The sequence below is a fragment of the Cavia porcellus genome, unplaced genomic scaffold, assembly GCF_034190915.1.
Source record: "Cavia porcellus strain 051 isolate PalLab524CR breed Dunkin Hartley unplaced genomic scaffold, mCavPor4.1 scaffold_5, whole genome shotgun sequence".
Lineage (NCBI taxonomy): Eukaryota > Metazoa > Chordata > Mammalia > Rodentia > Caviidae > Cavia > Cavia porcellus.
This window is the reverse complement of record NW_026947488.1, coordinates 12,904,726-12,927,457: the sequence shown is the minus strand read 5'-3', so window position 1 is coordinate 12,927,457 and position 22,732 is coordinate 12,904,726. Positions and strand designations below refer to the sequence as shown.

The window sequence follows — 22,732 nt, the reverse complement described above, 5'->3', positions numbered from 1 at the left end:
ACGTTCCTGAGTCTAGCCCTGTTTGGATCCAGGGATCACGTCAAACATCTCGGCCCCAGAGAGGCCCTTGGCTGGGACAGACTCCCAGGAGGTCTCCATTCCCAGCCCCATTTATAACCTGCAGGTCTGTCTCCCTGACTATCTGCTCTCTGCCCACTCTGATTACAGTGAAAGCAATGCAAAGCAGCACCTCTGAGCTCCACAGTAAACACTCGGTGGGACTCTTCAATGGTTCTTCCAAACCCTGGTCTGCACACTTTAGAAACGTCAGGGTCATGAAAAACAATGAAATGACTAGAAACTGCCCGATTCAAGAAAACTAAAGCAAACTGAAGTCAATGTGTGACCCAGGACGGCGCACTGCCCAGAAGAACCTCGAAGGAAGGCAGAATGTAGAGGGCACAGCGGCCTGCACTTGGTAGCCGTCCCGGATTTGATGGTGCTCAGTGGACAGGGGAGAGGAGGCTTTTCCTCCCGAGATGCACCCGAAGTGATTAGGGGCAAAAAGTCTCACTGCCGGCAAGCTACTTGGCAGTGATCCAATCAAACAATCACAGCAGGAGGGGGGGGGGAGGCCTGAAACCATGTGAGGGAAGGGGAGGGCGTGGCAGGGGCGGGGACCCCGCTCATCACAACTGGGTCCTCTATGCAGGAGTTCGTGGAACCACAAAAGTTTGCTATGAGTTTGACATTTTCCCAGACTTAAAAACATACATGAATGATCCCGTCCCGGTACTGTTTGACAGTAAGTGAGACCCAGACAGACACAAGCCCACGCCCTTCATGCCTGCACGCGAACACACACGTGCTCACACAAGCAGTCACCTGCATACTGGCTGCATGCACACTGGTCCGCACACACACTCACACACACACTCACTCGTCTGGGCATGTCGTGCACCTCGCCCACGCTGTGCCCACCTGTGTGGCCCAGAGCTGCAGCACCAGGGCCCGCGCCTGCATTTCTGGCGATACCCCCAGCTCCTCCAGGTGCCCAAGGTAACTCTGCAGCCAGCTGCTCCTGAGCGCTCGGGGGGCCAGGCTGGCTGGTGACAACAGCTTCCACAGGCGACCTCTGACGCTGCATGCGCTGTCCTTCTCCCCTGAGGGACAGAGAAGAGAAAGTGGAGGGTGCAGGGCCACCTCCGGCCCAGGACTGCCCAGCCCTGGCTCCCAGGTCTCAGCTTCTGGATATCATTCAGTGGAGGCGGGGGGGATGAGGCTGTGAGGTAAATCCCAGGGGAAGCCTTTAATGTCACCTTGCTCCTTATCTGTCTCAGTCCTGGCAGAAAGAAGCAAGATGCTTGTCTCCTGCAGACAGGAGTCTGCCTGTGTCATCCACTTCTGTGTCTCCCGTGCCTGGGCTCACAGCAGCCATCCACCAAGCACGCATCCTATGCAGGGTGACTCTCTGCAGAGCCGTTTGGGAGGCATGGCCCTCTCTTCCCAGGGCTGGACCCAGAACAAGGCCACGCATGCCTGAGCCAGGGGTGGGCTGAGCACCAAAGGCGGCCCCGCCGTCCAGGGAAGGGAGACTGTCCCTACCGGCCCCTTCAGCACTAACAGAGAAGCTGGTTCCACGGCGTCAGAGGGCCTGAGTTTGCAGAAGCAGCTGAAAATGTAGATGTGTGAGTGGAATCGTCCAGTGTTTTTGCTTCCTGGCTCTGAGGATGACACCCAGGACCTCGCCAGGCTAGGCAAGAGCTGTAACACTGAGCTGTACCCCAGCCCTGCTTCTGGGGTTTTAAAAATCAGCATCTAAGTAAGAAGCTTTAGTCACTGTTCAGATCACAAAAGCATCTCTAAAGGTCAACACCGCCCCAAGGACACCAGATAGCAACTTAACAGTAAATAAACCGAGGAGTGTTTATACTCCGGAAAAGCCACCAGCAGAAAGCAAATGGGAACTTCTCTAAGAGTACAAAGATGGGTGGGAAGGGAATAAAGCCAGGCACGATGGCTCCAGGCAGGATGACACCTCAGGCCCCACACACAGCCATCCAGTGTCTCAGTCAATGGCAGACCGCACAAATGACAGCGGACTCACTGGGTCACATTTCCAGTGACATCACAGTGGTCTCAGTGTGCAGATTTATACTCTATGTTTACACCAGATTAAAATCACCTGACAGCATACTTCTCCGTACATCCTGTCATGAAGCCACGCAGGACCAAATGCCCACACATGAGGCTTGGTTTCCCCCAGCATCAACCCAGGTAAAAGTGGGAGTTACCTTGGTTGCTGTAAAATTTCCAGGTGCTACAAACTATTTCCTGGGGTGTTGTTTACTTTATTTATTTTTGTTGTTTTTGTGAGACAAGGTGTTATTTTATAGTGCAGGCTGCCCTTGAGCTCACTGTGTAGCCTAAGCAAGCCTTGAGCTCAAGGCAAACCTCCTGCCTCAGCCTCCTGAGCTCTGGGATTACATGTATGTGACAACATATCCAGCTTCTCCTGGGGTGACCTCCAAAAGATATAAGGGAAATATTATAACTCCCAACCTGCCAGATGTCAGATACGCTGAATTCCCCAAAATCAAAGGATGAATTCTCAGGAATGGAAGAGCAGGAATCTTTCAGCTCGGGATATAGCTCAGCAGCATACCACTGCCTAGCAACAGCCAGGTCCTGAGTCTGACTCCAGCAGAGGGCCTGAGTGGGCTCCAACGAGCCCACTTCTCAAAAGAAGATTTACAGAGCAGAATCACAAGATGGGTACAACGTGGGACAAACTAGGACCCACCAATAAGGTTGCAAGGATAGCTGCTTAGGTAATACTGACCCAATGGGGAAGCAGGTCACATGGCAGGTGTCCGTGAAAAGAGCTCGGACACTTCTGGGAGAGATGAGTCCGGAGGTCCTGGTCACCCACCCGGGTGACAAACGTCTATCCAGACGTTTTGGACCAGGTGATAGTACTCCAGAGAACCAAGTTAGGCAGAAATACTGTAGCAGTCAGACGGGCCTGAGGCCTCGGTAGGTCAGTAGAGGAGACAGCTGTGGCTGCAACGCCGGCACTGGGGTCCAGCCTGCAAGGAATGACTCCCCCTGTCCTCCTCCGATGGGCAGCACTGACTGATACCGGTGGGTGGAGAACAAACCTCCCTCACCCGCGTCCGGGAGAGTCCTCATCTGTCCCGTGGCGCTGGCCGTGAGACTTACTTCTCCATTTGAGCCCCATTTAATCAACATCCCTAAGCGACCAGACCTGTTATAAGCTTGTTGGTTGACCATGGTTTTGGCCTCTCTCGCACCCATTCTGACTTTCTACTGAATCAGTATTTCCTAATCTTATTGATTGATTATAGGTCTGTCCCAGCTTGAACCCGCCTCAATCACCTTGTGGCTCGGTGGGTGGGCAACCTGCTTTCCAGGTCCCCTTCTGTCCCTCTTAGTCGAAGCTCTCTTTCTCTCAGTAAGTTCTTCCTGCTCTGACTCTCTGCTGTTCCTAAAGTCATCCATCGACTTTAGAGAACGCAGACCCCGTTGTGCGGACACCGGGCAGGCTGGCGGTTTCTTTCCCCGCCTCAGTTTCTAGCTCTGCCCTCACAAGCAGGGGGCAATGGCTATCTTTGCATACCTGTAGACACATGCAAGTATTTCTGAAGGAGCCATTCCTAGACGCCAAAGTACTGGATCAAGAGATGTACATTTTAAATCCTGGTGGGTTCTGCCCAGCTGTCTTCCAGAGAGAACGCTGCTGTGTGTTCCCCAAGTTAAGATCTGGGCGCAGCAGCCGTGCAAGACCGTCTGCCGACACTGCCACCTGCTGCTCACCCTGGGAAATGCAGCCTTCCCTCCCATGCACAGAGCAGCTTCCAGATGATGGAATCGCTCTGCGTTTACCCAGGAAAGCACCATGACAAAACCCAACTTTTCCTGGGAAGCAACTCCACGTTGTCTGTGACCAAAAATTCTACCTCTCCTGGCCTCAGTGTCCTGTGTGGTCTTCAGTAGTGATGGCAGGATTTGACACAACAGGGTCTCTAGAAAGATGCACCGTGATGGACAGCTCACAGGGAGGTAATGCAGTTGGCGAGTGAACCACGGAAAGACCCTGCGTGGTGGTCACGGAAATGCTGCGGGAAGTCAGACGCCCTCTTCTGCTCAGATTAGCAAGAATTAGGCCCAAAACTGCACGGACAAGGTTGTGGAAAAATACATATTTAAACAGTTGGTTTCCCACCTCTGTCCAACACACTGGCAAGCAAACGGAAGGTTGGATAAACATCTGGTGGAGCGCTGCGGACTCCCTTTCCTTTGGCCTGGCTTTGAACTGCTCCATGGCTTTGGAAATGACACAGCTAATAAAACTTTTATGTATATGGCCTTTGACCTGGTAATCCCACTTCTGGGAGAGAGTCAGAGAAAAGCGAAATCTACAGATGGTAGCCTGAAGTGGTGCGCAGTTATACTGTGATTGCAAAAATAAAACAATCTAAATAGCCATCAAAAATAAATAAATATCCATCAAAGGGAGACAGCCAGTTACTGTCCCAGCCATGCCAAGACCAGGAGGTCGACATTTTTATATTAGATTCTTATCTTCTAATTTCCTGTATTCTTTTATTGCTTAAGTTTGTCTTAAGCAATTATTTGTCTTTTTGAGGCAGGGTTTCACTGTGCAGTTCAGGCTGGCCTTGAACTCACTTTGTAGCCTATGTTGATCTCGGAACTCACAGTGATCCTCCTGCCTCAGCCTCCCAAATGCTGGGATTACAGGTGAGCACCACCACACCTGGCCTTCGAGTAAGTTTTGCCATTGATTCCTGGGATTTTCCTGGTACCATATCAAATCATCTGAATGTGACGGAGATCAAAGATTTTACTTCTTTACCTAATCTTCTATCTGTAATTGGTTCCCCTTGTCTAATTGCATTGGCTGATACTTCTAAAAGATGTTTATTTGACAGGGGAGAATGCACAGCTATAGTGTACGTTCTGAAGAAACTAAAGATTGCAAAGAGCAGATACTGTGCAATCTCTCTTTCTAAACATACACTGAAACACCCTAGATTTATACATATATACACAACATATATATGCATATATATAATACATATAGAGTCACGTGTGTGTCTGTTTGTGTGAGCATGCACCTTCTGCACAGGGATACGTCCCAGATGCTGGCAGTGGAGAAGCAGTATCATTAGTCTCTACTAGCTGTACAAACTAATTTTTTTTGTCTTTTTGAGACAGGGTCTCACTATGAAGTTTCAGGCTGGCCTTGGGCTCACTTTGTAGCCAGCCTGGTCTCGAACTTGCAATGATCTTCCTGCCTCAGCGTCCTGAGTGTTGGGATTACAGGAGTGCACTACCACACCAGGCTTTGTACCTCTAAATTATTAGGCACAAAATTATGTTTCTTTTGTAATATACACAGAATCATTAACATGCAAAACTTGGTTTATAAAAATGCATAGGAAAGGAAGTGGTGTCCAGGTGTTTTGAGCACAGAATGCGACACATCTGGCGAGGCTGACACACAGCACCAAGTGCTCAGCCGGTGCTGTTTTCTCCCGACCCTGCCCGTCCTCACAGCCGCCTTTAGACGACCCCACTGCACTCCTCACCTCACAGGTGAAGCCACAGAGGCACAGAGAGAGCGCAGAGATGCGGTGCGGAGCTCAAGCCACTCGAGGCAGAGTTTGTCCTCACCGTGCTCCTGACTCTGCCCCCAAAGGCAGAAACTGCAGGAAGTCACCTGCTGAGTGGCCAGCAGGAAAGGGCAGTGCAGGGACTCGAGCCCAGACTTCTGTGAGCGCCTGAGACCCAAACACACGGCACTTGCCAGCCTTCTCAGGGCGGCCAGCGCTCGCGGCCCTCCAGGCGCCCCGAGATCTGGAATCCAGAGCCCTCGAGGGGACCCAGTACCTGTGCTGCGAGTACCTAAGAGCCTGAGGACGCACCCCACAGGGAAGAAGAGACTCGGGGACCCGGAGACGGTGCAGCCCCTGGTGCCCGAGGCCGCGCAGTGCCTGGCCAGAAGCTCCTCCCTAACACTGCTGCCCTCCGCAGCCAGGAGGAGAAAAGGAATGAGGAGGGTTTTCCAAACCAGTGTGGAAATGCGCTCACCATGGAGCCCACTGACGCCTCAAAGTGGCAGGAGAATTCCTCCAACATGATGGATCTACGCTACAAAAGCACACGGCTGACAGCTACAAGAACCGAGTGTGCACAAGCTCTGAGACACACACAAGTGCTTGTGCCTGCCCCCAAGCGGAAACCACACAACCGTCTGTCAACAAGAAACAAGGAACATTTACTCTGGTGAAATATTACATCACAGTGAAAAAGAACAGGCCAGCAACACATACGGCAACCGGATGACTCCCAGACGTTACATTGAATGAAAGAAACCGAACTCAGGAAGCGCACACCGTGAGACTCCATGTTTGCTAATGTCAAGAACAGGCAAAGCTAACAGGAGGCGAAAGACCAGACAGCGGTCTCCTTCAGGGCTGAAAGTGGCGGGAGGGTGCGACGTGTAGAGCCTCTCTCGGATGTGCGTACAGAGTGTGTGCGCTTTCCCAAATGTAAACTACACAGGAAGAAATAGAGCTGGTGTGGGGCTCACGCCTACAATCCCAGCACTCAGGAGACTGAGGCAGGAGGACTGATGCACGTTTGAGACCAGCCTGGGCTACAGAGTGAGCTCCAGGCCAGCCTGAACTGCAGAGTGGGACCCAGTGCCCCAGCCCAAAAACAAACAAACAAAAATACAAGAGCTTCACAAACAATAAAACGACACATAATTCTGTGTCCACGTGTGTGTCTCTACAGGAATCTGTTTAGAGAAAGTGCTGCCAGGATACACTCCAGAGAGCGTCAACACTTATCTCTACGGAGGGTTGTGGTGGGCTGGACATGGGGAGAACATGGGAAACGCTCTCACTGTTCCCAGAGCCTTGAATTTTTTTTACAAGTATGAACTACCTGTAAAAAATAAACAAGAAAAGGAAGACAGGCACACACTCACACACACACACACACACAGATCCACTCTGTGTGTGCTGAATCACAGCTTGTACAAGGAAGCTCTGGCCCAAGCCCCGTGTTCCCGGCACTGTGCTCCTGCAGCCCCCACGGTGGGGTGGGGTGGGGTGGGGTGTCCCTCCTCCTATGTGGCTGCTGGTGCTTCCTCCATCAGTAAAGACCGTAGGGGCTCCCCGCCAGCCCGCTGCCCATGGGAGTGTGTGGCGCTTACCTGCTGACAGGGAGCCTCGGGCCAGCTTGGGAAACAGCAGGTCGAGCTGCCGGAAGGTGTGAAAGACCTCGGCTGAGTGGGTGCGGTCCTGGGCCTGGCTCTCAGGGGTGCCTGGTGACGCCTCCACTCCATACAAGGTCAGGAAGCCGGCTCTGGGGACAGCAGCAGCAGGTCAGGGGTCCTCCCTGGAAACTCCCAGCCCACGCTCCACGGTGGCTGAGAAGTTCCTCAGCCCATTCACTGGTGGAGCTCCTGGTGTGCTGACTCTGTGCTGGGCATGAGGAACAAAGACAGGCAAGAATCTCTGTTCTCTGGTGCTGAAACTGTAGCACAGGAGATACATGACAGGCCAGAGGAATGAGCTACATGAGCTCCATGTCAGCAGTGCTCTGGGGCAGGAAGGCAGTTCAGGGAGGGTGGGATGGTGACACTTATCTCCTGGGTAAGCTGGAAGGTGACAGGGGATATGCACGGGAGGAGCAAGAAAGGGGGAAGACAAACAGCAAGTGCAAATGTCCTGTGGCAGGAGGGAACCAAAGTGTTGAAGAGCACCAAGGAGGATGGTGAGGCTGGAGGAGAGTGAGCAAGCAAGGGGGCCACAGGATACGATGAGAGGCAGAGGTGAGGAGAGGAGACACCTGGAAAGGGTCAGGGGAGGCTTCCTGGAGGAGGCAGAGGTTGTCATGAGACCCACAGGATGAACAGAAGAAGGGCAGGGGGAGGTGTGCCGGCAGCAGGCAGGGCCTATGCAAAGACCCAGAGGCCAGGCAGCAGCCCCAGCCTGGTCAGAGCGCTTCCCAGTGATGGAGGGTCACTGCCCAGCTGCAGTGTGAGGGGGCGAGGGCCGAGTGTCTCAAAGTCATTGGTGGCCAGTCACAGCCCTGGTCCTGCAGGACAGTGTGGGGAAGGACTGAGCAACGGTGACAGGGTGGGGGAGGAGTGTACAATGCAAATAAAGACCAAACAATGAACTCGGGGACCCCGAGGAGGTTTTACGGCGCAGGGTACCTGTGATGGGAACCTCCGGCCACAGGTAACAATCACCTGTGTAAATACACACACAGCCCCTAGGTGGCGCCAGGCCCCACAAAGAAAAACCAAGGTGGAGCCGGCCAGGTATTGAGGGCCCCGGCGGGGTAGGTGGTGTCCCAAAGGGAAGCAGGAGCCATGCAGATGAGTGGGGGTCACAAAGAGCAGGGGCCTCGCAAAGGAGCATGCCCAACCTGCCCCCGGCAGCCGGGAGGCCGCGTGATGGAGGGAGCCGGAGAGCTTCGGCCCTAAGGCAGGGCCAGATCTAGGACAGGCCGGGAGGTTCAAGCCGTGGCACCTCACAGGGTGCGCAGAGTCTGCACCGGCATCTCTGTGCCCTGCCTGCCCATCCCTACTTCCATCCTTTCTGTTCCAGCCTGGGGATCGAATCTGGGGTGTTGAGACAGCCTTTTACTAAGTTGTCCATGATGGCCTCGAACTTGCGATCCTCCTGCCTCAGCTGGGATTAGGCCTTGGGCCACCTCGTCTAGCAGCGACCCACTCTCCTTCTGTTTCCAGGGTCACAGACGGTGGCAAAGGCCCACAAGTGCAGAGGCTGCAGCTCCAGGCCAGGAGCTAAGTGCTAAGTCCTGGACTGGCCTGCCACCCGCCCCTCCAGCCCTGGGCCTCTCCCCGCTCCTCCGCCCCTGGACCTAGGCCAGCAGGATGTGCTGAGGAGTTCAAAGCCCAGGGACAGCTGCAAGTTGCCCTGCCATGAACTTTCGGGGAAGTTTTGCTGCCCCCTCAGTCCCCAGCCTACAATGATAGAGTGACCCAGACCATTTCCACCCCACTGCAGGCAGAGGAGGAAAACGGGGTCACTGGCAGACGAGGGCATGGCTGAGAGCGCAGGTCTGGAGCTGCACCCCACTCCACCTCATGGGGACTCAGCAAATGACTTAGGGTCTCAGCTTTCCCCTCTGTCAAATGGGTGTGTAGCCAGCTTCGTGGTGCTGTTGTGAGCACTGAGTTGATGTGTGGCGTCTACACAGATGCACGCCAGGCTATAGGTGCATCATGCATGCACGCTCCTGTGTCAGCGCCTGGCTGCCCTGCTCCTGAAACAGCTGCTCTGCTTGCCGCAGGACGAAGCCCTCTGCCAGAAGGGGGTCCGTTACCGGCAGCACGGGAAGCCAAGGCGTTGTGCTCAGCTCATTCCGCTCGCCACTCCCAGGCGGAGCCCCAGCCCGCCACCGCCCACCTCCCAAGTCACCCACAACTTCAGCCCCCCGACCTGCTACCCATTTTCCTTGCAGTAGCCAAAGTGGGCTTTAAACCCCTGCGTCGAGAGCCGGGATGCAGCTCAGCAGCACAGCACCTGTCTGGCAAGCACAAGGCCCTGAATTCAATTCCCGTCAAAAAACAAAACAAAACAAAAACTCCATCGGACCCTGTTGTGCCCCTGCTGAAGACCCTCAGTATCACCCCCTCATGCTGACAGTAAGGTCCATGGAGGCTAAGCTTGGGGAGACCTGGCTCTGCCAGCTTCAGTGACCTTATCTCCACCCTGTCCCTGGGCACTCTGCCCCATCCACAGTGGCCCTCCTGCCAAGCTTCTTCCCACATCTGGGCCTTTTGCACTTGCCATGGTCTCTGCCAGGATGGTGGCACCAAGGCACTTTGGAGACAGGTCTCTGCTGGAGGCTGGATCTTTAGACGATCCCTCCCTCGTCAGCCTGGCCGAAAGCGGCCCAGATGCTGTCACCCTCCGTGGACCTGCCCTCAGGCTCACCCCTGTTGACCTCAGGACCTCATCCGCCTGTTCCCTGCTGTATGCCCAGAGCCCAGGAGGGCACCCAGCCCTGCTGTAGGAGGGAACGCACACTGTGTGCAGCCCTGGATGGGCCTCCCTGTGCAAACTCTAGAGTTGAGAAGCCGCAGGACAAGGTGGCCTGTGGCCTTGCTGCTCCCTCTCTGACTGGCCACAGGGCCTGTTCCAGCTCAGGGGCGGGGCCAGGTGAACTGGGGCCCCGATGTACAGTGTCCACCCTGTGCTGGTTGCTTTGGGCATGACTCCACGCTCCTGGTCCCCTTGGCCACTGCCTGTGACTGACGCGGTCCAGTGTGGGGGCCCCTGCTGGGACAGTGACGGTCCTGAGCTCACCTGAGGAGGGCGCTGTAAGAGAACTCGAAGAGACCCGTCTTGTGCCAGTCACCAGCCGCCTCTGCGGGCTCCCCCAGCAGGACAGTGCGGAGGTTGGAGTACATGGCGTCAGTGAGTGCCTGCAGGTCTCTGTGCTGCAGGGTCCTGAGGCAGTGACAAAAGGGAGCAAGTTCAGGTCCCCGAAGGAAACACAGACCCTTGGCCACTTCTCTCCCCAAACCTAGGCCCCTTGGCTCATGTCCCCCGGAAATGGAGGCTGTGGGAAATGGCCTCTAGGGTCACTAGCAGCAGCAGTGATGGCTCCTCTTAAACGGGCTAAGTGCACAGACCTCTTGGCATAGGAACAACAGTTACAGACAGAGAAACAGGAACACAGAGGAGAGGCCATGAGAGGAGTGGCTGGGACCGAGGCCCGGTCTGCCCGACGCAGGCTAAACCCAACTGCAACAGGCCATGCCGGCCTGAGGCACAGCTCCCGAAGAAACTAAGGAACCGACTCTTCCTTGACACTCAGGGAGGCCCTGTTTAGAGCACTAAGTGTCCCCTGATCAAGGATGCTAAAGGGACACAACTCCAGGCCAATGACCATACGTAAAGGACTCTGGGCGGGTAACCTGGTCTCTGGGGTTGCAGGAGAGACCCTGTCTAGAGAGTGACAGAAATGAGAGGCCTCTCGGCTGAGTCTCCATAAGGCAGGGTCCATGGTGAGCCAAACTTTGGATGCAATTAGAGGCCAAGAAACGGACCTCTTGTCTAAGGCGTGAATGGCCAGATGGGTGGACCGGGCAGCGCAAAGCCAGAGGTCGACAGCGACCCCTGCTGGCAGCGGGAAGAACAGCCGGCGCGCACCGGCCAGGGGCTCCCGTTGCTGGCCTTTTGTCCTCTCCACGGTAGGGCTGCTGTGGGGCCAGGCCTTGACCACCCACCCCGGCCACCTGCAGGACCGCCTCAGCCACTCACAGTTTCATCTTGGCCTTCTCGTCACTGGGGTCGTAATGTGGGAGCCGCACGTTGAAAATCTTCTCCATGAGGATGACGGCATAGCCGTGGAAGTCCAGCTTGGTGCGCGACTCCCAGGTCACCGTGTCGTAGGAGTGCGGGTCCAGGAGGACAGTGACATACCTGCCCTTGACCAGCACCTGAGGGCAAGATGTCACGTGAACCCCTGCTGCGGTTTTTATCTAAATGTCCCCTGAAGCCTCAAGGGCTCCCAGTGGGCCTTTTGGGGGTGGCTGGGTGGTGGGTGTGATCGGATCATTGATGTGATCACTGGATTCGGCCACTGATTGGTTAATGAGGTCATTGATGTGATCACTGGATTCGGCCACTGATTGGTTAATGAGGTCATTGATGTGATCACTGGATTCGGCCACTGATTGGTTAATGAGGTTCCGGATGTGGCTTCCTAGAGTCACTGAAGGCGGAAGGCCCACCCTGAGTGTCAGAGGCGCCAACCAATAGGCTCGTAGCCTGAAGGGAACAAAAAGGGAAAGGGAGGCTCCATGCTGCACACCGTGCACTGTGTCTCCGTCAGGCGCCCTCCTGGGAACTAGAACCTACGAGCTAAAATCTCTACAGTCTGTGAGCTAAAATAAACCTTTAACTTGTGGGTGTCCCAGCAACAAGAAAGTAACTAAGATAACTGCACAGTTCCTTCCCAGCAGTAGGGGCATCTCGCCTGCCGGGCACTGCCCCACAAAGGACTTAACGATGTTCTTACCCACCCTCATCATCACCTGTGAGGAGGAGGGAGAGGCTAGTGCTCACCCAGGCAAAAGTGAGGTGAGGCCCCAGATTTCACCACTGACAACTGGCAGAATTGGGGCTGATTCAGTATTTTTAAAGCACAGCCACCTCGCCTGTGAGCACTGACCATGGCTATCTTAGCTAGTATTGTATCTCCAGCAGCCAAGACAGTGCCTACCAGGGGCAGCAGGTGGATGCCATGGATTTGTGTAGAATGGATGGACGGGCAGAGGGAAGGAAGGATGGATGGATGGATAGATGGATGGATGGATGGAGGTATAGATAGATGAGGGCTGGCACAAGATACTGACTGGACAGGCAGGTTATGTTGGTACACGGTGGTCATTGGATAGAAAGATGGAAGTTAGTGGGAATTGAATTTAGGGGTGAAATTTCAATAGCTGCTCAGGACATGGGTGTAAGAATTCCGGGTAAATTTCAGTAGGCAGAAGGATAAAGGATGGATGAATAAATGAACAGGGTGAACGCATGGACAGAGATGGGTGGGGGGAGGGTGCTGGGAAGATGCTGAGAAGGCAGATGCGTAGAGCGAGATGGACAGATGGACGCTGGAGAGACAGAAGCCTAAGGAATGGATGGGGCCGGCGGGGTGGATGAACGAGTACTGGGCAGACGCTGAATGACCATACAGTTTGATGATGCTGGAAGAACGGAAGTCAGAGGCGCACTGGGTGCACAGCTGGCAGAGGGCTGACCCATGGGTGTGCACGGGAGGGCGGCCGATGGACAGAGGCGGGGAGGGCAGCCCACACCAGGCACAAGGCCAGCTGCACATCCCCTTCCCTCCAGAGGCCCGGGAGGTGCTTACAGTAAAGATGTCACCGTGCTTCTCCTTCATCCTAGTGAGGAAGCTGGCCGAATCTCTTCCAAACTCCAGGGCGTGGCCCAGCCATGGGATGTTGCCCAGGTCCAGCGGAGGTTCACCAGGTCGCCTGTGGAAGGCACAGCACTTAGCACTGCTTGACAAAGCAAGAAAGGAGCCAGAGTGCTGCCAACGGGAGGTCACTGGGTAGGTGAGGGCAGACTCCACTGAGGAGGCACGGGGCAGAGGCTGGAGTGGTGGTGGGGAGGCACATGGGCATCCAGGAGAAGGGCTTTCTGGTAAGTGCAAAGGCCCTGGGGTTGAGTTGTGTATTCAGTAGGGAGGTCAGTGTGGCTGGACTAAAGACAGAGATGAGATTCCAGAGGCACTGGGGCCAGAGGGGTGATGGGGGGCAGCTGTGAGGACTTTGACCTTTCCTCTGAGTGATGCAGAGCCAGGGGAGAGTTTTAAGCAGTGAAGGGACACAAGGTGTTCACAGGATTGTTCCGGCTGCTGGGTAGAGAATGGACTGTACAGGGTCAGAGCAGGCACCAGGGGAGCAGTTAACATCTGGCCATACTACGGGGTCCCATGGGTTTCTATTTAGAACCTTCTTTCAGCTTCTAATTGTTTTCTATACTCGTTTTCATGTTTTGCATCATTTTGTTTAGCTCTGCTGGTTTTTTAATAGACTGGCTGGCTTGTTTCATTTGGCCTATTATCTGGTAATTTATGTCTTCCAAATGCCTCCCCGACCCATTCTATTACCTTTCAATTAATTGTGTGTAGCTCTGGGTTTTCTCCCTTCCCACACCCCACGGATCAGCTTTGGGGGTGCTGGGACTTCTGGGAGGCGTTTAGTTTCCTTGTCACCCCACATTTCTGTTTGTCGTGCTCAGGTTCGTGGGTCACAGCAAGCTTCATCACTAGGATTGAGACCCCTTTAGTCCGTGTCCACTTTTCAGTGCCCTGTGTGTGTGGCTGGCTGCTGTCTCTGCCCGTGTCCCAGGAGCGAACCACCCCCAGTGACCTGGCCAGGGAAGCTGCAGTGTGTGTGGCTCGGTCCCCAGGTCTCAGGCACGGAACCCAAAGCGGGCCAGAGACTGGCGTCCAGAGAAAACCGGCTGACAGCAACAGCCCTGTCACCTGGCTACAGCAACAAAATCAGCAACAATAACAGCATCAAAGACAAACCGAATATTGACAAACTCTAAGGACAATAATCACCACCCTTAAGCACAGGAAAGAGATCTAGAGTTACAGGGTGAACGTTGAATAATACTGACCCGCAGCAGATCCCTACTGCACGGAAGAGCTTTACCTCCGTCAGCAATAGAGCAGCGTTGAATTGTAGCATCCAGGCAACTCGCTGCTACATCTAGAGATTTGTACTTGTCACACTAGCAAAAGTAGAGAGAGGAGAGCCAGAGAATAAGAAACAGAGAGGAGTTAGGAGCACCGCGGCCGAGGCCAGGTGGACCGCTCGCTTCACAGCAGAGTCCATGGCAGGGAAGCTTTCTTGTGGGCTTGGAGGACAGAAGGGCTGTGGGCCCCCGGGAGCTGTGAGGGGACCTCAGCGGACTGCGGGCAGGGAGATGGGGGCCTTGGTCTCCCACCTGCAAGCTGGGTCTCGCCGTGAGCTTCCCAGCTGGTACCACATCGATCTCAGCCTCTCGAGCTGTGGCCCCTCGCCCAGCGGCCTCACTGACTTCTGGTCACAGCTGTGAGTGACTGACCAGCTGCTGCCCAAGCTGCTAAATTTGTGGCAATTTGTTCCACAGCAGTAAATAACCGCTACACTCAGACTCAGCGCCCTGACCGGGCCCTGCCCTACGTCATAATCTTGTCCTTGTCACCCTGTGAAGGAAAGACCACCATGAGCTAAAGAGTCCCCGTCAAAATCGAAGAATGAGCCACATGTGGTAGCTCACACCTGTAATCCCAGCAGTGGGGAGGCTGAGGCAGGAGGATTCTGTAAATTCAAGGCCAGCCTGGGCTACAAAGAAGAGTTCCAGGCCAGTCTGAACTACATAACGAGACCTTGTCTCTGAAAACAAACAAGAAAAAAACAGAAACAAAATCACAGAACGAGGCTCTGAGGCTCACAGTGTTGTAGGACTGGATCCCTGAAGTCTCTAAAAGCAGGTTAGCACCCTGTCTCAGCCTTAGAACGGCTGGCAACTGACAGTGTTAGAAAACAGTTTCAAGAAAAAAAGTAACAAGGAAAACAGCGCAATACAGGAAATGAAAGAAAGGAGGCACAGAAAAGATGGAAGGGAAAAGAGGAAAAGAAAAGAAACCCAATGGAGCGGGGGTGTAGGAAGCCCAGGTGCCCGGTGCCCCCGAGGGGCTGAGGAGCAGCTGAGCGGGGCCCGAGCATGAGTGAAGGGCGGAGGGCGGGTACACAAAGTGCCCGGAGCAGACAGACAGATGCTCACTGCCCTGCATCACTGCCGAAAGAGGAATCCAAAGCAGGCCGAGGTGCCACTTTATGCCCATGAGCGTGGCCGCCAATGAAACACTTAAAAGGAAAAGAGATGTGAGCCAGGACGTGGAGAAGCTGGGACCTTGGCTGAGTGGGGAAGGGTGGGGCCGCCTTAGTCACCAGCCGGTTTCCTCACTAAGTTAAACACAGACCGACTCAGGGTGAGGCAGGCTCAGGGTGATGCAAGGGCTGGCACTCCACCCCTGATAGCGGCGTCGTCACCAAGGGAAACCATCCAAATGCCCACTGACTGACGGACAGAGGAACCAAGTGTGGTACATCCATGCCCTGGAACAGTACGCAGTCAAAAAAGGGAACCGAGTTCTGGTTCGTGCTACAGCACAGGCGAACCTCAAAACCTCTAGGCTGTGTGCATGGAGCCAGACAGGAGACCACAACACAAGATCCCACTGAAGAGAAATAGCCACGTGGGTGAAACCCACAGGGACGAGGCCATCAGTGGTTGCCAGGGGAGCTGGGAATGACTGCAAATGGATACAAGTTTTCCTTGGGGCGTGATGAAAATATTCCAGAACTTCATAGTGGTGGTCACTGCTCGATCCTGTGAACATACTAAGAACCCCTGAACTGTGCACTTTACAGGGGTGAATTTTATGGTGTGTGAATTACATTTCACTCTAGAACAAATAGGGAAGAAGTGTGATTAGAACAGTGGGAGACAGGTCACAGTAGGTGGACAATGGAGGGTCCCCAAGGAGGGTCCACATGGGCAAAGACCGGAAGGACATGAGGGACGCTGGGAGATCAGGGAAGAGTGCCACAGGTGGAAGGCACCTCTGGTGCAAAGGCCCTGTGGTGGAGCAAATCGGATAGGGTGAGCAAGACATAGCAGTAATGTGGCTGGAGTGGAGAATATCCAGCTGAGTGTTCTGGAGATGACCTTGAGGGTCTGAATGTCAAGGTGAAGTGTGGCTTCTCGGCCAAGTGTGAGGAGACCAAGTGGAAGGTGTGGAACGGGTATCAGGATGTTGTTGTAGACAGCTACTTTGGGTAGAAATTTTGTAGGCAGACAGGGCCAGGCCCTCAGGGAGTCAGTGCAGAAGATGGGAAGAATCAGGACTGTGGCTGGGGGCCAGGCCTCAAGATAAAGACGGGGTGAGCAGGCCCACCTGCCTCCCCAGGGGGGGGGAAGAAATAAATGGAAGATCATACCATAACTGGTTCCTCCCGATCCAATCAAGTGTAGGTAGTTCCTCAGTCACCCAAGTGGGTGACAGGACCTCCTGACTCTCTTCCCAAAAAGCCCCTTGGTCTTTCCACATAGGTCTGCTATGTGACCTGCTTCCCGTCGGGTCAAGGCTACCTAAGCAGCTATATTTGCAATCTTATTGAGCAGTTTTGTCCCATGTCGTACTCACCTTGTGACTTTGTATGCACCTCCTGTTTGCTCTATAAAACGTCTCCTGAGAAGTGGACTCTGTCACGACCACTGTCGGGTCCCCCCTGCCTGCCCCGACTCCCAGGAGCTCTCTCTCTCTCACTAAATTTTTCCCACTTTTAACCTCTGAATTCCTTAGAATACATTCTTTGATTTTGGTGAACTCAAACTCGGTGAATCTGACTTCTCGCAGGCCGGGAGTGAAGTTTTTTCATCTCTGTCAACACGGCTGTGGGCAGCATCAGAGAGAGCCAAGAGGAGGCAGGGAGACACCAGGAGACCCCTGTGGTCACCCCAAAGGGCAGGCCTGGTGCCCGGGCCCCTCACTTCCAGGGCAGGAGTCCGTCCACACAAGCAGTTCAGGGGAGCACCCCTCTGCTCCACCGCTTCCCCTCCACACCTGTCCCTGAGCATAACCCGAAGGGTGGGACGGGGGGAGACAGGAGACGACAGCCAGCCGTGAGGTCTAGCGTCGGGGGAAGATGGGGCTGACCCTCTGACCAGGGAAGATGCGGGGACAGGAGCCCAGGAGACAGGACCTGAACGGTGGGGAGTTGTGCATAAAAGTCAGGAGGGCCTGGTGGCTTTGAGCCCAAACTTTAGCCATGCACTTCTTGGCTTCAAATCCCAGCCAAGCTTTTTCTGGCTCTGTGACAGCCTCTCTGGGCCTCAGGTGCCTGGTCTGTAAAATGGGATTAACACTGACCTTGTCACTTAATCACTGACCTTGTCAGGCTGTGAAAGGGATGAAGGGAGTCACAGAGCCCCTAGGAGAGTACCTGGCACTTGTAGCCTGGATGCAGCTAGGACACAGGATCAAGAAGACTCCCAGGGGCCGAGGACTTAGCTCAGTAGCACAGTGCCTGCCTGGCAAGCACAAAGTCCTGAGTTCAACTTCAGGTACAAAAAAAATTTCCTGCAAGAAGCCTCCCAGGTACATAGATTGAGAACTGACTACACCTCAGGCTCTAGGTTTGGCATTTTCCACCTGTCTCCCTGCTTGGTAAGAATGACCAACTCAACCAGGGATGTAGCTCAGAGGTCTAAGTGCCTGCTTGGCAAGCACAAGGTCCTGAGTTCCACTCCTGGCGCAAAGGAAAAACAAAAAAAAAACAATGACCAAGTCACAAAGCCCTGACCACGGGAAGCACCACCCTAGGCAGTTTCCCTACTAACACTGTGCCTCCTCCCCGAACCCAGAGCTTCAGGCCCATTTTACAGAGGAGGAAACAGGCAGAGTGGCTGAGTCCCTTGCCCGGGACCCACTGTGGAGGAGCTGGGTTTCCATCCCAGGCTGCTATCTAGGGCAGGCTGCAGAGCCCAAGCTCTGGACACCTCGGGGCCCCAGGCCACCCCAGCACACTGCTAGGCAAAGCAAGACAGAGTTCAGTGACCTATCTACACGTGGGCTGAGGTCTTCCCCTGAGACATCTGGGGTGACAGGCTTCCTGGCCTGCCCTTTCTTTGGGTGGCCCGCACTGCCCACCAAGCCAAGTATTATTCCTGTCAGCTGGCCTCTTTCCCCAGAAAAGCCCAAGGTGGCACAGACAAAGGCAGGAAGCGGGAGTCAAGGCTCCTGGTCCAGCCCCACCATGGCTGGCCGCCTCCCCTGGTCCTGGGCCCCAGCCTCCCCAGGTCCAGCCACATTCCAGCATGACTCAGCCTGCGGCCAGCTGAGGCAAAGGAGCTCTATTTTAGCGCCTGTGGTCTCCAGCCTTGCCCGCTGACACTCTCACTTCTGGGGCACAGCCAAGCCCCGAGTGGGAGCAGAGAGAGTCCTGACTCACACGGCGACCGTGGCCCATTCAACGCAGCTCAGAGGCAGGACGCCCCTTCTGATTCTCCCCGGAGTTCCGATTCCCAGCAGGAACCTAGAAATGTCCTTGGTCACTCGAAGACCCCCTGGCCTCCTGCCTGAGTCTCTGTCCCTCCAGACCCCTGCATGCCAGGGCAGGGCTGTCACGCAGCTCTGGGCCCCTGAGCCATGGCATTCTCCCTGGAGGGACATTCCAGAAGAGCAGACAGTGCCTAGGACGGTGCCTGGCACACGGGGTCTCAGGCTCCGGGAGGATTTGATTGCAGCCAGGAGGGCCGGTTTCTGCTCTGCTGGGCTGGAGCTACCTCCACTTTTGAGTAACCTGCTCTGCCTCTCCTTCCCCGGGGCTGCCCCACAGCCCGCCAGGGGCTTCTCCTACCCGAAACAGGCAGCTCCTTTAACCTCTTCCACACCGACCCCGCCTCCAGACGTGGAGGAACAGCACACAGCCTTCTCGCTCTGGTTTTTTATTTTCTACTTTTGAGATAGACAGATTCGGATCACAGTCAGCAGAAGAACAGCACAGGAAGCAGAACAGGTGCACCACAGAGGGGCGACAGCGAGCAGTGGGGACAGAGGGGAGGTTTAGAGGACACTGCTAGCGCGTCCCTGGGAAGCGCGGCTACAGCTGCAGACCTGAGTTTTTGTATACAGAATCCCCCAATTTTCTCTCCTCATACTACACAGAAAAACCAGTGGTTTGACCAGGCTGTGGCCCACTGTTTACTGACCTCTGCTCGGGTATTGGCCACTAAAGTAAAGCGGATTTATTTATATCCTAGAAATTATGCATCCTATGGGGGCCCAACCAGCCACAAGCCACAGGAATCCTTTCCCAATGCCATGTGGCCTCTGGTGCCCCACCCAAGGGACCTCTGTCCATGCCTCCTGCAGCGGCCAAGCAAGCCCAAAGAGGGAGCTGTCCTCGGCTTGGTAAAGGGGCTAGGGACTGAGAGGACACCTCTGCGAGCAACTTCAAGATGCAGACGGACACACTGAGGCCCAGAAAACAAAAAGAATTTCTAGTACGTACATGGACTCATCAGCTTCAGCGGGCCCAGAAAACAGAATCCTAACTTCCACATGTCAAGGATGCTAGGCACAGCCAGGCATGGTGGCCCACACCTCTAATGCTAGCACTTGGGAGGCTGAGGCAGGAGGATCATCTCGAGTTCGAGACCAGCCTGAGCTACAAAGTGAGTGCAAGGCCAGCCTGAACTACATAGTGAGACCCTGTCGAAAGAAAGAAAGAAAAGAAGGCCAGACACTCAGATTCCTGACCCATCCAGCTGCCTCATCTATCTCAGAAAAAGTGCAGCCCACGGGCCGGAGACTACAGCACGTGTCTGAAAGACTGAAAGCCCCAGAAGGGGTCACAAAGGCCATCAGCAGAGACATGAGTTAACTGGGGTGTGTGTATGAAACCTCATTCCGTCAAACGACGGACTACAGAAGCTCAAAAAACCAGCAGATCCCCACGCAGCAGCACAAACCAATGTCAAATCTGAAATCTGGACGGAAAGAAAAAAACCAAAGCACATTCTGAGAGCAAGCCTACAGAGCGCTGGAAAACTTGACAAGCTGAGAAAAATAACTCGTGACTCTGCAGGGAAACTTACTCTATTCTTTCCTTTTTTTTTTTTTTTAGGTGAATATTTGAATACATAGTTTTAAATTTCAGCCTGCAAGTGTCTGAAGAATGAAGAAAATTACAGAGAACTTATTGTTTGAAAAATCAACTAACATTGTTTAAAAATGAAAATTCCCCAGTGTTTCTGGGATTTTCAGACACTGAGGTAAACACACACACACTGCACTGACAAATTCTATGCATTTAGGAGTAACATTAAAACATCTGGGGAAGCGCAGGAGAACTAAAGGCAAGCCGCTGCACTGGGACCGGAGCCGGGCAGCTGATTAAACACTCCTGTAGCGGTTGAAGTTTAGTTAACTGTAATGGCCCGACCAGCGTGGGCTTCTCAGTTTTGACAAATGTACCATGTTTGTAATGCAGGAGCTTAACGACCAGAGAGAGACGCAGAGCCAGCCGGAGAGCTCCGGACTCTTTTACTGTCTCTGCACCTTTTCTGTAAATCTCAAATTGGTCTCCCAGAAAACATGCAGGGAAAAAGAAATGTGAGGTTCCGCCCAGACCGAGCAGAGCGAGGCCTGGGACCGGGTGAGGGGCTTCGGTCTTCCCCAGAACAGGATAAGTGGCTGGGAAATAGATTCTGCTATCCTCGGGCAATTCAGGTTCATTTTAAAACTCCTTTCTAACAGGAAGGAAGCCTACCGCAAGCACCATGATTTGGCTGCGTTTTAGAGTCCCAAAGTTTGGGGGCCCGCGAGGCTGGGACAAGCAGGCCCGGTTCTGCCGCGTCCCCGCGGTCAGGGCTGGGGACGCCTTGGGGGCCTCAGTTTCCCCGCTAGCGCCCGGGGTCCCGCGGGAGGAGGCTCGGGGTGCTGCGCCCGGGCCTCCACTCTCCAGCCGCAGCCCCGGACCTCGCCGCGGGCTCGGCTGTGGGCACCGGGACGCGGGCGGTGCCATCGGGCGGGCTGCCGCACCCCCGCCCGGGGACCCGGCGCTGAGCCCGCGGGGGGCCCGCGCACCTGAGCCCGCTCCGCGCACCGGCTCCGGGCCGGCAGGGACGGACGGACTGACGGACGGACGGACGGAAGGGACGCTCACCGTGCGCGCCGGCGGCTCAGCAGCAGCAGCAGCAACAGCAGCGCGGCCAGGAGGCCGAGGAGCGCGGCCCAGGACATGGAGGCGGCCGGTCCCGCGCGAGGGCAGCGCGCTGCACCCGCTGCGGCCGGAGGAGAATGCGGGCTGGGCGGGGAGCGCGGCGGGATGAGGGTGGGGAGACGGAGAGGGAGGCGGGGGCTGCCGGGGGAGGGGCAGCGCTGGGCTGGGGGAGGGGGGGGTGCAGGGGGTGCAGGGGATGCAGGGGGAGGCGGGTGCAGGGGGAGGGGCAGCACTGGACTGGGGAGGGGCGGGGGTGCAGGGGGTGCAGGGGAGGGGGGTGCAGGAGGGGTGCAGGGGATGCAGGGGGAGGGGGGTGCAGGGGGAAGGGCAGCGCTGGGCTGGGGAGGGGCGGGGGGTGCAGGGGGTGCAGGGGATGCAGGGAGAGGCGGGTGCAGGGGGAGGGGCAGCACTGGACTGGGGAGGGGCGGGGGTGCAGGGGGTGCAGGGGGGGGTGCAGGAGGGGTGCAGGGGATGCAGGGGGAGGGGGGTGCAGGGGGAAGGGCAGTGCTGGGCTGGGGAGGGGCGGGGGATGCAGAGGGCTGCAGGGGGAGGGGGGTGCAGGGGTTCAGGGGATGCAGGGGAGGGGGTGTAGGGGGTGCAGGGGGTGCAAGGAGGGTGCAGGGGGAGGGGGTGCAGATGGGAGACCAGGGCAAGGTGGAGCTGCTTCCCGCCCCTTCCCATCGCACCAATGCAACGACCCCGCCCTGCCCCGGCCCTGGAGACGTCCAGTCCCCTCCTGCAAGCCAGGCTGAGCCCCCGGGCTGTCACTGGGTGGGCAGCACTGCTGTCCCGAAACACCACCCAGAGGGACTCCTGGGAGATGGAGAAACACCACCCAGAGGGACTCCTGGGAGATGGAGCCTGCGCTGGGCCCACTACCCCACCCCATTTACACCTGGGCAGCTAGAAATATCACAGGCGGCCAGAAGGATCCCGAAGAAGCCAGCATAGAGGACCAGGTGTCTGGTGACCTTGGAAGGGACACACACCTCTTGCTGGGGGCCAGATCTCAGGACAGAAGGCAAAACAAATGCAACCACACCCTTAAATATAATCCTTAGGGATTAATTGTGGGTCACCTTGAGAAGCTGGGAGTCACCCCTCCAAACCCCTACAGAAAGTCATGGATCCATAGAATGCTGGCTTGCTACGTGACTCTCTTTCCCATTTGTCCCTGATTTGGTCAATTTTACCTGAACAATTAAACTTGTTGGTTGACCACAGCTCTGCCCCACCTGTGCCCCCGGCTAACACCTGGCGAGTTCCCAGCTTTCCCCACTTTAGACCCACCTCACCTCTATAAACCCCCTAGAAAAGACAGAGTCCCTGGCAACCCACTCGGGACCCCTTCTGTCTCTGCCTCAGAGAGCAGCAATC

At 55.4% G+C, this 22,732-nt stretch overlaps 1 protein-coding gene across 1 annotated transcript in view; it reads right to left on the bottom strand.

Moving 5' to 3' along the window:
• The window catches only part of Ptgis (prostaglandin I2 synthase), a 33,776-nt gene extending 12,329 nt beyond the window's left edge, over window positions 1-21,447 (bottom strand). The window contains exons 1-6 of the mRNA XM_063248193.1: window positions 21,299-21,447; window positions 12,916-13,039; window positions 11,301-11,479; window positions 10,341-10,484; window positions 7,208-7,359; window positions 922-1,103 (exon numbers count right to left, since the gene is read on the bottom strand). Of these exons, the coding sequence (XP_063104263.1) occupies window positions 922-1,103; window positions 7,208-7,359; window positions 10,341-10,484; window positions 11,301-11,479; window positions 12,916-13,039; window positions 21,299-21,375 (858 nt within the window). The 5' untranslated portion in view covers window positions 21,376-21,447. The remainder of the gene's footprint in view (window positions 1-921; window positions 1,104-7,207; window positions 7,360-10,340; window positions 10,485-11,300; window positions 11,480-12,915; window positions 13,040-21,298) is intronic.
• Window positions 21,448-22,732: the final 1,285 nt, after the last annotated feature.